Source organism: Rhinopithecus bieti, unplaced genomic scaffold, assembly GCF_001698545.2.
Source record: "Rhinopithecus bieti isolate Rb0 unplaced genomic scaffold, ASM169854v2 scaffold_2408, whole genome shotgun sequence".
Classification (NCBI taxonomy): domain Eukaryota; kingdom Metazoa; phylum Chordata; class Mammalia; order Primates; family Cercopithecidae; genus Rhinopithecus; species Rhinopithecus bieti.
The window spans coordinates 167,020-180,928 of NW_016803672.1; the positions used below are offsets into that span (position 1 = coordinate 167,020).

The 13,909-nt window shown below is 53.2% G+C and overlaps 1 protein-coding gene across 2 annotated transcripts; it reads right to left on the minus strand.

Moving 5' to 3' along the window:
* Positions 1-2,789: 2,789 nt before the first annotated feature.
* C1QTNF6 (C1q and TNF related 6) lies at positions 2,790-11,361 on the minus strand. 2 transcript variants are annotated; one of them, XM_017848133.1, is made up of 4 exons: positions 11,212-11,298; positions 8,947-10,117; positions 8,292-8,529; positions 2,790-5,381 (listed from the first exon to the last, which is right to left on the minus strand). In XM_017848133.1, exons 2-4 carry the CDS (start codon positions 8,995-8,997, stop codon positions 4,834-4,836), a joined length of 837 nt encoding a protein of 278 aa, XP_017703622.1. In that variant the 5' UTR covers positions 8,998-10,117; positions 11,212-11,298; the 3' UTR covers positions 2,790-4,833. The 2 variants fall into 2 exon arrangements, with proteins under 2 accessions (XP_017703622.1, XP_017703613.1); XM_017848124.1 differs by lacking the exon at positions 8,947-10,117 and having other exon boundaries at positions 11,212-11,361.
* Between the last annotated feature and the right edge of the window lie 2,548 nt (positions 11,362-13,909).

The following is a 13,909-nucleotide window of genomic DNA, read 5'->3' on the forward strand; positions in this document are numbered from 1 at the left end:
TCCCCCACCACCTCCCCAGCTGCCCTCCTCCCCCCTCTCTGCTGTTGAATCTCTCACCAATTTCAAAGTCAACTGGGGACATGCTTCCCCATCCAGGATGACATCATGATTCACCCAGTTTCTAGGCGTTCTATATCATCCCCTGGACCACAGCACAGGCCTCCTCACTGCCTCCAGCTTCACCTTCTGCAGCCTATGCTCCACCTGGTTGCAGAGTGATCTGCCTCTTAAAGATGCCCTAGCACCTAAGAGGTCAACCCTAGACTTAGCCTGACATTCCATGCCTTTCCTGTCTCAAACCCCATTCTGCTCTCCTTGCCTCCTTTCCAGACATTTATCTAACCTACTGGTCTCTCCCACTGCCCAGAGCATAGACTACATTGGTCCACCTGCAACCCTTTCCTCTCATCGGCTCCTTCCCCCATGTCAAGTGCCTTTGAAACTCCTATTCATCCTCCAAGGCCCTTCCCAGATGTCCCCTCCACTAAGAAGCCTTCCCAGATCACCACATCAGAATTCTCTACTCCCTTCCCCACACTCCCATGTGGCAGAGGAGCTCCAGTGCAATTCCTCCCAGGAAGGCTGAACACTTCCAGACACAACCTAACCTAGCCCGAGAAATGGATCCAGCCCACCTATCCAGACAGCTGGTCACCAGGGACACGGTCAAGCTAAAATCCCTGCACCAGCTCTGCCCCTGATTTTAACTCAGGTTCCCATCTAATCACCCTTTTCCTCTCAATCTTCGCATCTAATCACCCTTTTCCCCTCAGTCTTCCCTGTATTTGCCCCAGCTCACTCAACAAAATGATGGCAAAGTGGGCGTGAGGTCGCCCTGTCTTGGATACACTTCTTGTCAGGGGTGTTTTTCATTTCCCAAGGCTGCTTCCACTCTTGACCACCCTCTCCTTCCCCTTCCTCATTGCCTAACGTTTCAGGTGGAAAACGTTTTCAAAATACGTAACTGAAAGCGATTGCCCAGAAGTGGTTACACGGGCATTCAGCCAGCTTGCTGAGGTTACCAGTACTAAGCATGGCAGATCTCCTGGGGGATGCTGTGCCCCACAGACCTGGCAGTAGGATTGGGGGCCTCCAGTTTCCCAAGACCTTTGCCCAACCCCTGCCAAGAATATGCCTGTTGGGAGAAGCTTATCACAAAGATCTAGTGGCTCTTAGCACCCATCCGGGCCATGCCATTGAGTCAGAAACCTGGACCTAGTGCAAAAAATCCTGGCCTAGACAGTTCAGAGGCCATATCTGAGCCCTGGGTAGAGGAACGTGTGCAGTGGGTCAGATGGGATGACAGAGAGACAGCCAGCCTCTGTTCCCTGAACTAATGTGGCCTGGAACTGTCTGGGGAACTTGGCTTCAGTTTACAAAGGACAAACTTCAATCCTCCTGCAGGCACTTGGCAAGAAGTTTCAAAGCTTTGCTGCCTCAGCGATCAGCAAATGGCTCATCCTTGTGCTGTACATGACAAAAGACTCCTGGCTGGCACTCTGGGCAGTCTTTGTCCCGAGGGCCGGAGCTGGGATGCTGGTGAGGCCGATTGTGTACAAATAGAGCCTGCCAAGAGACATGCTGTGAGATCGCTCCCTTGGGTAGCCTCTGACATGGGAGGAGCCTCTTTGGCAAGAGCTGTATGACATTGAGGTGCAGTGGGAAGCCTTCCTTCAGTGTCAAGGGACCTCCGAAGAAACGGAGACCTGTCTGCCCCTATAAGGTGGGCTGCTGGGCTGGGCTGAATCCTGGCATAGGTGCAGATGGTCGGTTCTTGATAGCACACTTCTTCCACCTGGTGCCCAAAAGCCAAGCAATGCGCCAGGGACAACACAGAGGAGGGCGGGATGCCCCGTCAAGTCTGTCAGGAAATCAGCGTGGGTCACTTTAAATATATTTATGTGAGTAGCCATAAATATATTTAGCCTAGATAGTCCAAACTTGACAACATATTAGAAAGCCAGGCTGGGCGCGGTGGCTCACGCCTGTAATCCCAACACTTTGTGAGGCTGAGGTGGGCAGATTACAAGGTCAGGAGTTCAAGACCAGCTTGGCCAATATGGTGAAACCCCATCTCTACTAAAAATACAAAAATTAGCCAGGCGTGGTGGCGGGTGCCTGTAATCCCAGCTACTTGGGAGGCTGAGGTAAGAGAATCACTTGAACCCAGGAGGTAGAGGTTGCAGTGAGCTGAGATCGCACCACTGCACTCCAGCCTGGGTGACAGAGCGAGATTCCGTCTCAAAAAAAAAAAAAAAAAAGGCAGACCCCATCAAGAGGTTCCACTGTACAATGTAGTAGTGTGTGTTTTCCTGCAGAGAAGATCCAAGTTCTCTTATCATAATTAAACACAAAACATGCGACAGGGTCCCTGGGGTCCCTGGGGCGGGAGGTAGGGGGGCTTGTGTGTGCCTCACTGGAGCATAAACGGCACAGGTGCTCAGCTCTGTGCTGAGGGGCTTGGTAGATGCTCCCTCAGCTCTGCGCTGAGGGGCTTGGTAGATGCTGAGCATGAACGTGCACTCATCAGGCAACCCGGCATCTGATCCTTATGTCCACCGCACGAGGTAGATTACCATCGTCCCCATTTTACAGACAGGAAACCGAGGCGCAGAGATGTGGGGACTTGCCCAAGGTCACAACCAGAGAGTGACACGGCTGACTCTATGCTGGTGCCACCAGCTCCAAGGCACGCCGGCTGCGTGAGTGACCCGGGGGCTCGCTTCTTTGTGAGCAGGGAGCACGTAGAGTGGGCAGAGGGAGCCGAGCAGAAAGAACCAGTCTGAATCGCCAAGAGGAGACAGCATTCTTTAATCATGCTGGATGGCAGGGCGGGGCGGGGTCAGGCTGGGGCGGGGTCAGGCAGGGTGGTTTATAGCACAGGTCTTCCTGGCACTTGGTCAGACCCTGTTTCCGTCATCTGGCCATGGAGCCATGGCTCCCTCGGCTGTAAGCACCAGAGATCACTCTGGGCACCTCGGCCCCAGAGTCTGCATGAGCACCAATGGGCGGAGGCCGCCTCCCTCTGGGGAGAAGGGCAGGCCACCTGGGTTTGGAAGGCTAGGGGGACACCAGGCCACCCCACCCTGGGAGAAGAAATGGAAGGCCCAAGGTCCTTCCTTTGGCTCCGCCTCTCACAGTGACTAGAAAATTGCCTGCTTCAGCTCCCCAGACCTGCTGAGGGCTCTAAAGCCTGGGGCTTCCGCCCTGGCCCTTCTCCCACAGTTGTTTGTAAAGGCAGCACCAGGCCGGAGGAGGGCTCTGAGACGAGGAGCTGCCCACCGGGGCCTTAGCACCTTGATAAAGCCTGGAGAATCGGGGCACTGGGCCAGTGAGGGGCAGAGAGCACCTGGGGACAGACATCAGTGTCTGAGGGCAGCGGGAGGCCCTGGGAAAACTGAGTTTCAGATGCCTTTGGTGTGGGGGTTTGAGCAAGGCCCTGGCAGAGCCCTGGGAGGAGGCAGGAAGGGGATCCCAGTGCGGAGGACAGTTTTCGCAGGCTGCTGTATCAGCTGTGGGGAGAGCTATGGGTGTGGGCTCCATTCCTCAGGGACCCCTTCATCCCACAAATGCCCCCACACTCCTGGGTCCTCTCCTCACAGAACCCTTGACCTGTCCAAGGTCCCCTGGGGTTTGCTTTAACGATAGGCATTGGGCAGGTGGATGAGGAACAGAAAGGGGATACCCGCCCCTGCCACTGGGACCCCGTCCCACCAGCCTTGGGGAGTGGTGGGTAGTGGAAGACCAGCAGCACCTGAACACCCAGAACACAGGGCCCCATGAGCTCTGGGTCTGCTTTAAAACCTGTGTACACATCTCTCCCCACCTGGGCTGGACTGGCTGGTCACTGAGGGCAGGGGCAGGGCCTGTGTCTGACTCCCTCACCCTTCCTGGGATCTGGCACAGTGAGTGCTCAGCGTTTAATGAATGAATAAATGAACGGTGACTGCAGTGGTGCAGGCCTGAGCAAGAAAAGAGGGGGAAGGGGCAAAGAGAACATAGCACCAGGAGCCCTGGAGGGATGAGAGAATTTAAGAATGTTGGAAGAGGCCAGGCGCGGTGGCTCACACCTGTAATCCCAGCATTTGGGGAAGCCGAGGCAGGTGGATCACCTGAGGTCAGGAGTTCAAGACCAGCCTGACCAATATGGTAAAACCCATCTCTACTAAAAATACAAAAATTAGCCGGGTGTGGTAGTGGGTGCCTGTAATCCCAGCTACTAGGGAGGCTGAGGAAGAAGAATCGCTTAAACCCGGGAGGCAGAGGTTGCAGTGAACTGAGATCACACCACTGCACTCTAGCCTGGGCAACAGAGCGAGACTCTGTCTCAAAAAAAAAAAAAAAAAAAAAAAAATGGGAGAATTCTAGAATGTGTAGATTCCAGAATGTTCAGAAAGTACTAGAATATTGAGAAAGTTCTAGAACCTGGTTGCTCCAGTGTGGTTCATAGACCGACCCCATCAGCATCACCCAGGAACGTGTTAAAAACACAGAATCCTGGACCCACTCAGACCTGAGTCAGAATCTGCATTTAACACGAACCCTGGGTAATTTGCGTGCATATCCAAGTTTGAGAAGTGCTGGGCTACAAGGCTGGGAAAGTTCTAGAATATTTAGGTTAGAAAGTTTCTTAAAATAGGTTCAAGAGAGAAAAGAGGAGCAGAAATAGGCTGGGAGGGACGATGGCAGCCAAGAAAGAAGCAGGGTCTCCCCAGAATGCCAGGTCCCAGGGGACCTCCCTGGCCTTCCTGCTTCACAGCGATGCAAACTGAGCCCTGCAGGGGATGGGACTAGCACCTGGGCTCTCCGGCCAGGAGGATGGCCCAGAGGGCCTCAGTCGTCCTCAGCCTTGATGAGGTGGCCGCTGAAGGTGATGTAGGTGTCGAAGTCGTTGCTGTAGATGGCGTTCTCGCGCTGGCGCTTGAAAAGCCGCACCCAGACGCGGTCCCCGTAGGCCAGGTCCAGCATCACGCTCTGGCTCTGCATGATGCTGCGCTCGCTGGGCTGTGCGTACAGGATGACGGCCTCCTTCTGGTTGTGCATGATGTGCACGTACGTCTCCTTGTAGTTCCAGCTGTGCACATTGAGGCTGAAGAAGTAGATGCCGCGCAGGGGAGCAGCAAAGTGGCCGGCCGCCATGTCAAAGCACCCATCGAGGTTCACAAAGACCCTTTCGAAGAGCAGCGTCTGGAAGTCCTCGCCGCTGTGCAGGGCCGTCTTGCGGCCCACTGAGAAGGCGAAGAAGCGCTTCTGGCACGGGGCGCCGGGGCTGCCCATCTCCCCCTTGTCGCCCTTGCTGCCCTGCGGGCCAGGCTTCCCTTGGGGACCCTCCCTGCCCATGTACCCTGGCAGGCCCATCGCGCCTGGGTCCCCTTTGTCACCTGTGGGGATAAAAAGGGACAAGTCAGGGTGGACATCTGAGCCTGCTCCAAGGAGGTGCCCACACTCATCTGTGAAGGCGCTGCCCCTGTCCTGGCCCAGAGAAGAAGGCAGCATTTATTTAGCATCTACGGTATGCCAGACATTGCCTCCCCAAACGCCTGCCTAAAGAAAACATCATGGCCGGGCGCGGTGGCTCAAGCCTGTAATCCCAGCACTTTGGGAGGCCGAGACGGGCGGATCACGAGGTCAGGAGATCGAGACCATCCTGGCTAACACGGTGAAACCCCGCCTCTACTAAAATACAAAAAACTAGCCGGGCGAGGTGGCGGGCGCCTGTAGTCCTAGCTACTCGGGAGGCTGAGGCAGGAGAATGGCATAAACCCGGGAGGCAGAGCTTGCAGTGAGCTGAGATCTGGCCACTGCACTCCAGTCCGGGGACAGAGCGAGACTCCGCCTCAAAAAAAAAAAAAAGAAAAAGAAAACATCATGACCATCTTCACTTCACAGAGAGGTTAGGTGACTCACCCCGGGCCACAGAGTGCAGGAGAAGAGGCAGAACTTAAAATATGGTCTGTCCCCAGGGTGACTTGGCTTCCCCTCACCCAGCAGGGAGGGTCCGACTGTTGTCTCTGGGACGCCAGGCCCAGGCCCCCACCCCAGGACCACAGCGCAGTCCAGGCTGGCAGGGATGTGCGGTGTGCTGGAAAGTACTTTGGGTTTCCAACCCAGGGAAGAAGCCAAGAAAAATACCTTTGCCCACCTGGAGGAAAAGCCCAGGTTAGGAGCCAGGAAGCCCTTGGTTGGCAGTCCTGCCCCGTGTGACCTGGGGCACTCCATGGCTGGGTCTGGGTTTTCCGGTCTATATTTTAAAGAGGATTATGTCCACCTCAGGGGTGTTTGTGAGCTCTCAACAAAATGTCCTGTGGGAAAGCACTTTGCAAACTCTGCAAATAAGAGGCAGGACAGTTCACCCAGCATGGCTGGCCCACCCCGACCTGCTCTGAGGTCTGGCAGCATCTACAATGGCCCCCAGGCAGGCACAGCCCTGCCCAGCCCTTAGTCCAGGCTGACTTTGAACATAAGGAAAGCAGGTGACCACCCACACCTGGAAGGACCTGACCTCACATAGCTCCCTGCCACGTGTCACAGTGCCTGGAGTCACACCAGCAACCACACCCTTGCATGGGTTAGAAGGCCCTGTGTTTTCCACAGGTGGGGAAGGGGGCAGAAAGGAGGGCACAGGCCCTTGAGGCAGAAGCCCAGAGAGGGGGTCAGGGCAAGTCCACAGCTCTGCAGAGGTCTGGCTCCACCACCTCGCTGGAGAGCCGCGTCCTCATCTGCACAGCTCCAGAGCGTTTGCAGAAAGCTTGCTGTGCCCCAGCCCAAGGGAAGGAAGGAGTGGAGGGTGGACTGGAGGAAGGGGCTATCTTCTTTTTACAAATAAGGCAGCAAGCTCAGGGTAGGGGAGAAACCAGCCTGACTCACTGGGCAAGGGAGCAGAAGAGGTGAGGCTGGGACCCAGGACTCCCAAAGCCAGCCCAGGGTCCCTCAGCCATGGCAGCCTACCCAGCTCCCAGCAGGCTGCTGAGCTGGGCACAGGAGCAGTGACCCCGGGTTTGGGGAGGGCAATGAGGAGGGACCATCAGCAGCCAGGCACCTCTCCAACCTCATGCAGAGAGCTAACTCAGCCCTGGGGAAGCTGGGTGGGGAGGGGGGTGTGAGGAAGAGCAGTGTCCTCCCCATGAAATCAGAACAAGGGCAGGACAGGTGCCAGGTGACCATTGGCTGTGCAGTGGAGTGTCCCCGGGGAGAGCTCAGGAACAAACCTGGCTCCGTCCCTGACAGCCGTGTGGCCCCAAGAGACTGAGTTTCCCCTTCTGCAAAGTGGGAGGAATAAGAAAATATTGAACTCACGGGCTGCTGTGGGCAGAGACCGAAGTTAAGAATGTCAAGGCCTGGCCACAGTTGTCAGCCACCACAGCCTGGAAGGCAAGCAAGTCCCTCCACGTCCAATTAAGAGAGCGGGTAGCCAGCCCTCACCTGGATGGCCCTCACCTGGACGCCCTTCACCTGGACACCCTTCACCTGGACGGCCCTCATCTGGACAGGATCTCACCTGGACGGCCCTCACCTAGATAGCCCTCACCTGGACGGCCCTCACCTAGATGGCCCTCACCTGGACGGCCCTCACCTATATAGCCCTCACCTGGACGGCCCTCACCTGGACAGGCCCTCACTTGAACGGCCCTCACCTGGATGGCCCTCACCTGGACAGACCCCACAGGGCTGCCTGCTCCGACCCTTGGCCCCCGCTGGCTGCTCTCCACATGACATTAGAGGGATCCATTTGAAACCTGGGTGGGATCAAGTCCCTCTCCCACTCAAACCTGCCCCTGTTCCCACTCCACTCAGAGGAGCCCAAGTCCCTACGGTGGCCTGTGGTGACAGCACCCCATGTGATCTGAGCCTGGTGCATCTCCCGGCCCTGCCCCAGGGCCACTGCACCAGCTGTGCCCTTTGCCATGAGGCTCCTCCGCCACCTCTTAGAAGCCTGTGCTCCATGGGTCCTCCACTGACTACCCCGTTCAATATGCAGCCTGCAGCCCAGACCCACACTTCTGAAGCTCCTTTTCATTTCCCAGAGCACTGATCACCGTCGAACATTCCACTCCACTAACTTAGGTTGCTCACGCCCCGTCTCCCCACCGAGAACAGGCGCTCAGGCAGGAGGCATCTTGGCCTGGTTTCACGCTCCATCGTCAGTGTTGGGAAGTCCTGGCTCACACTGGGGCTCGGTAACTCAGGATGAAAGAGGAGTCTGGACAGGTTTCTGCCCTGCCCTCTACTCCCTCCACCTCAGCTCCCTGGCCCTCCCTGCCCACTACCAGGCCCCATGGGAGGGCACTTACCCTTCAGGATGGTGATGTTAATGTAGGGTCTGATCTCAGGCAGGGCGTGCGGGAGGCCGGAGGAAGAGGCTGAGGACACATGGGCAGGATCCAGGGGGTCCTCAGAGTCACAGCACCGTTGGCAGCTGCTGGCCACAGCTCTGTCAAAGGTGAGCTCCACCTTAGGGACCTCACACATCAGGAGAAAGAGCAGGAGCATTGCCCAGAGGGGACCCAGGGCAGCTGTCCCCATGGTGACCTGGAACAAGGAAGGAGGGACAGGAACTATATTTCACTCAACATCTACTATGTGCCGATGCCTGGGATGGGCGGGTTCTGCCTCCCCGAGCCAGAGCACTCCTGACCTAACTCCAGAGGGAAAGTTATTGCCCCATCTATCAGACAAGAATATTGAGACCTCCACAAAGCAGCTGTTCCCCAAGATCGGGAGGAGACTGCGGCAGGGGAGGGCCTGGATGCTGAGTCTCCCGGCACCCAGTCCATGGAGGCTTCTGCTACACGCAGGCCTGAGAAGGAGGAAGCCCCTCTGAAAACAGCCACAGCGGAGAGCAGACAGGGATCCCAGGAAGGCTTTGCTTGGGCAGATGAGAAGATGTCCCAGCTGGCCATGGGTGGCAACCCAGGAGACCCATCAAATGCTTTCCCGCCCACGCACCTCCCTCTGGCATTTTCTTGCCACCGACTCCACTATCCCCAACAAACACATGCCCCTCAGGCAGGAGGTCAGAGGTTAGTGAACACTGGGGACAAACGTGGAGGATTCTGTAGGCTTGTTCTCAGGAGAGGGGATGGATGGCTGAGCCCATGTTTTGGCATGAGAACACCGTAGTTCTGCAAAAAGAGATAGGAGAGTTCATTGATCCTAGCAGACAGAAAGCAATATCCATGAGAGCATGTGGGGTGGTGCAGGGCGATGGCGTCATTGCATCGCCGAGCAATCGAGAGAAGGCATACCGGCTCCTTGACTGCAGCCCATTGCTAGTCTTTAGGGTGCCTTTGTGCAAAGTAAAGAAAGTGCCCCTCTGGACAAATTCGAAATAAGAGTCCCCTCTGGAAGGACGTGATGCTGAGGGTGTGCAGCTTGGCAAGGGCTGGCGCTAGCCCGCCTCCCTGCTCAGCGCCTGTGTGCAGTCAACAACCTATGAAACCCAACCTTATCCAGAAGCCCTGCAGGGAGGGTTCTGGAGAGAGAGTTAATTCATTGGAAGATGGCTGTGTCAATCATCGTAGACCTGCCAATCAGATGCCAAGGTGGTAGATTGGAATTAAGGGGTAGGACGAGGAGGTATGAAAAATTCTAAAGGATCAGAAAAGTGTAAGTGTTGGTGAGGATCTCTGTCTCTGGCCTTGTCCAGGAAGGGGTCCAGGGTTCCAGGAGAGAGGCAGGAAGTAGCCTGGACAGCAGGCGCTAGAGACAGGCCTGGGTTGGGTGGGCAGGAAGCCGGGCAAAGACCTTTGAGGTGGTGCAGCTTCTGGGGGCTGGCCCCGAGTTATCACAGGATCAGAAACTCTGCTTTTGAAACCAGACTGGTTTTTACACTTCTGGCGTTTCTTTGTTTATTTCCTTTTGTTCTCCTTTAACATTTAGTAGAATTCAAAAATATTTTTTTTGTGGTTAATACATGTAGACAAGGTACAATTATTACTTTTTAAAATGCCACCCTATCTCAGCTGAGCACTGAGGTGAGGGCAGAGTTTTAAAGGGGCAGGATGGCCAGGTGAATGACTTACTCTTGCAGTCCCAGCACTTTGTGAGGCCACGGAGAGAGGATCACTCGAGACCTGGAGTTCGAGACCAGTCTGGGCAACGTAATGAGACCTTGTCTCTATTTTCAAAATTAAAATTAAAATAAATAAAGTGGCAGGAGCCCTGTCCCCACCCCAGAGCTGGGTGGTAGCAGCAGGAGAAGGGGTGTGGGCAGGGAATCTCCAGAGCCACCTCCCTCTTCCTGGAGGTGACTCTTCCCAAGCTCCTGTCTGCCCAGCCTGGCTGGGTTCCTGGTTCTGCTCAATAAGGAGGTCAAATCCTCAGAGGTCAACATCCTCCCTGTCGGAGACTGTCATCCTCAGCTTTTACTTATAAATGACAAATCCCAGTGGTTTTGGAAATCCCAAAATCCCCTTCTTTTTCCCAGCCATAGATATGACGTCATGAGAAAAGCTGAGGTCTTAGAGTCAAATCTGAGACCCAGAATAGTTTGCAAGCTGTGTGACCTAGGACTAGCGGCTGAACTTCTCTGGGCTTCCTGCTCCTTGATACTTACAAGAAGATGACACCTCCCTCTCCCTCCCCGGTAATTTGGAAGGATTTCAATGCAGAGAAAGTGCCTGCCTTATAAAAGACTTTAAAATATATATATATGCTTTGACTTCTTCCCTATGCCTGCATGGGATGGGAAGGAGAACTTCTCCCAGGGGACTGGCATGGTTTGGGAGCATTTCTGTTTCCTATTGGCCCCAGCCAGATGGGAGTCAAAGGCTGTGAGACACAGAACCGTGGCCTGGGAGCAGGAATCAGGAAGCCGTTAACGAGGAATCATAACCGCAGCTAGGATCACAAACTAGCTCTGGGGGTGGGTGCCAGGCAGGAACCAAGTGTGGGGACCAAGTCATAGAGAGAAGTTTTGGGGTCCTTGCTGCTTCCACTGGGGAGCTGGGACCTCTTTGGGGAGGGAGCGGCAGGGCAACTTTTCTCCGTCCAGGCAGGCCGTGCAGAGCTGAGTTTGTGTGTGCCCGGGCAGGGGCGGGCACAAGCCGGGAGCAGTGGAGCAGGAGGAAATGTGGAGGGGAGAGCCTGGAGAGGCTGTCCCAGTCAGAGGGAGAGAGCAGGGCCCGAGATGCTTCCAGGAAGCAAGGAGGGAGGAGAGGAATTCCAGTCTCTGACCCCAGTCCCCAAGCTGAGGAGCCTCTGGTCACTCACCCTGTGTCCTGTGGCCTCCCCAGGCGAATCACGGACCCTGTGCCACTGCATGGCCTCTGGCTCCTTGGCCCATGTCTGCAATACTAACTTGTTGCTGGCCCAGACCCCCAGGCCCAGCAGAGGAGGGACAGAGGAGGGGATGGAGGGAGAGAGGGCGGAGGGAGGGCGGAGGGAGCGGGCAGAGCCGCTTCCCACTTCCCCTCCTCCCTGCTCCCTCCCCTTCAGCCTCTGGGTTCTGCGGAGATAAAGGGAGGCAGAGATGTCCTTTGCTTAACTCTTTGGTGATCCAATGGGGTCTTGTTTGATTCAAAGGCCTAGAAAGTCAGAGCAGGGAGGAGTGTGAGGCTCCCTGATGATTGGGAAATGGACACAGGGATGGGGCAGAGGAGCCCCTAGGTTGCTCAGGAAGGGGGAGGCAGCCCGGAGTCCACCCTGAGCTAAAGTGCTCAATTGCTCTGAGTCATAGAGGCAGGGTGGGTAGCAGAGAAGGTGCAGGTGTTGGCCCTCCAGCCACAGGCTAGAATCCTGGCCCTGCTACCACAGTCACATTGCCTCTCAGAGCCTAGGTGTTCCAGAACTGCAGTCCTCAGCCCCCTTTGTGCCAGGCACGCGGGAGGGCTTAACCCATGTTTGTTGGGGGAATGACCAGGCTGACCTCCTCAGGTATCATGCAACTGTTACCACAGAGGGGTCCTGATCCAGAACCCAAGAGACAATTCTTGGATCTTGCACCAGAAAGAATTTGGGGCAAGTCCATAGAGCAAAGTGAAAGCAAGTTTATTAGAGAAGAAAAAAAAAAAAAAAAAAAAAACAATGGCTACTCCATAGGCAGAGCACCCCCAAGCACTGCTACTTGGCCATTTTTATAGTTATTTCTTGATCATATGCTAAACAAGGGGTGGATTATTCATGAGTTTTCCAGGAAAAGGGTGGGGATTTTCTGAAACTGAGGGTTCCTCCCACTTTTAGACCATATCCAGACATTGCCATGGTATTTGTAAACTGTCTTGGTGCTGGTAGAAGTGTCTTTTAGCATGCTAATGCATTATAATTAACATATAATGAGCAATAAGGATGACCAGATGTCACTTTTATTACAATCTTAGATTTGGCAGGTTTTGGCTGGTTTGTTTACCACATACTGTTTATCAGCAGGGTCTTGATGACCTGTATCTTGTGATAACAGTCCTGCCAGCTTCCTATCTCTCCCTGTGACTAAGAATGCCTGACCTCCTGGGAATGCAGCCTGGCAGATCTCAGCCTCATTTTACCCAGCCCCTATTCAAGATGGGGTTGCCCTATTTCAAACACCTCTGACATATTTCCCTACTCTCTTTTACGAGGGAACTCTTAATCTTAAGGGTTATAGAGGGACGAAGATCCATCTTCTGTAACTTCTTCAGGCTGAATAGGGGCGATAATATTCCTGCCTGACTATTAGAGTCTCTTGTGTTTGGTGCAAAGAGAAACTCAGTAAGAAAATGTTAGAATGTTCAGAGTTATTCATAACTCTGAGTCCTAACAAAAGGTGATATCTGGAAGATTAATATGTGTTCAATTTAAGAAAGCATTGAGTAAGCTTATCTTGCATTCTTACACAAAGAATATAACAGCAATATATTCTACAACAGCAAAGTAAAATAAGTAAAATTATCCCAAGTAAACCAAATAAGAAGGTTTTCCATAAACTGGGCAAGAATGCCAATTAGTATTGACTTACTGGGTAAAATGAGGCTGAGACCTACTGGGCTGCATTCCCAGGAGGTTAGGCATTCTTAGTCACAGGAATTGCTAGACGAGCTGATATGGAGTTGCTAGATGATTCCAATACATGCCCAGAATTAGATACGGCTCCAGATTTTTATGTTATCCATCCCTCTTGTTTCTGATGAGAGATAGTCAAGAGATAACTGTTTGGTTCACAGAAAGGAGGAAGGTCAGTCTAAATCGCAGAAAAAAACTCAAAAACAATGGATAAGACTAGGATCTAATGACAGGTGTACCATATTTTTTGAAACATTGTTTTTTCTCTCTCCAATCTCCCATTTAAAAAAAAAAAATCATCATAGGACCAATTTATTTGCAAAATAAGCTTTAGTCTCATTACACTTGGCTTCATTATTTGCATAAAATGCAGCAAATATAATTATTTGCCATGTAGGCTCCTTTTAAAATTGGCTTTGTTTCATAAGGTATCTTAGATTAGATGTTTTAAAGCTTTGAGCCCAGCTATGGATTTACCTATGCCTGCAAGTACCTGTATGAGTTAGATAAATTCCTCTCCTTTTGAGGTCCCAAGATAACTTGGGGTTCCTGGGCCTGTCAGAAAGTTGCGTTCTTTACTTACCACAGGTCAGGAACCCCATACAGGGACTTCATATACAAGGTACAAAACCAGTTTTTCCAAGGGGCTTTTATTGGCTCTCTTAGTCAACTTTAATTCCTTAAAGAAGTCTGTTTACATTTGAAAGCATGTCATTCCAGTCAAACCCTTGTTAAATAACCAGTTTCTCCGATTATGTCCTGTTCACAAAAAAAAAAAGAAGAAGAAGGAAAACAGATTCTTACTGCACTTATGCAAATAACTATATTGCCATAAGTTAAGAACACTCACAAATAGTTTCCAAATTCTGGAGAAATCAGGTAGAGAGAAAAAAATATATTCCAAATTTTGTTTTTGGACAAAACTTTGTTTTAT

What these genes read in the sequence shown, in the direction of transcription:
- C1QTNF6 (XM_017848124.1), bottom strand. Translation starts at nt 11,262, where the DNA reads ATGCAGTGGCACAGGGTCCGTGATTCGCCTGGGGAGGCCACAGGACAC. An exon ending in GGGAGGCCACAGGACACAGG is followed by an intron (nt 8,530 to 11,211) that starts GTGAGTGACCAG and finishes TCCTTGTTCCAG; the next exon opens with GTCACCATGGGGACAGCTGC. An exon ending in TAACATCACCATCCTGAAGG is followed by an intron (nt 5,382 to 8,291) that starts GTAAGTGCCCTC and finishes TTATCCCCACAG; the next exon opens with GTGACAAAGGGGACCCAGGC.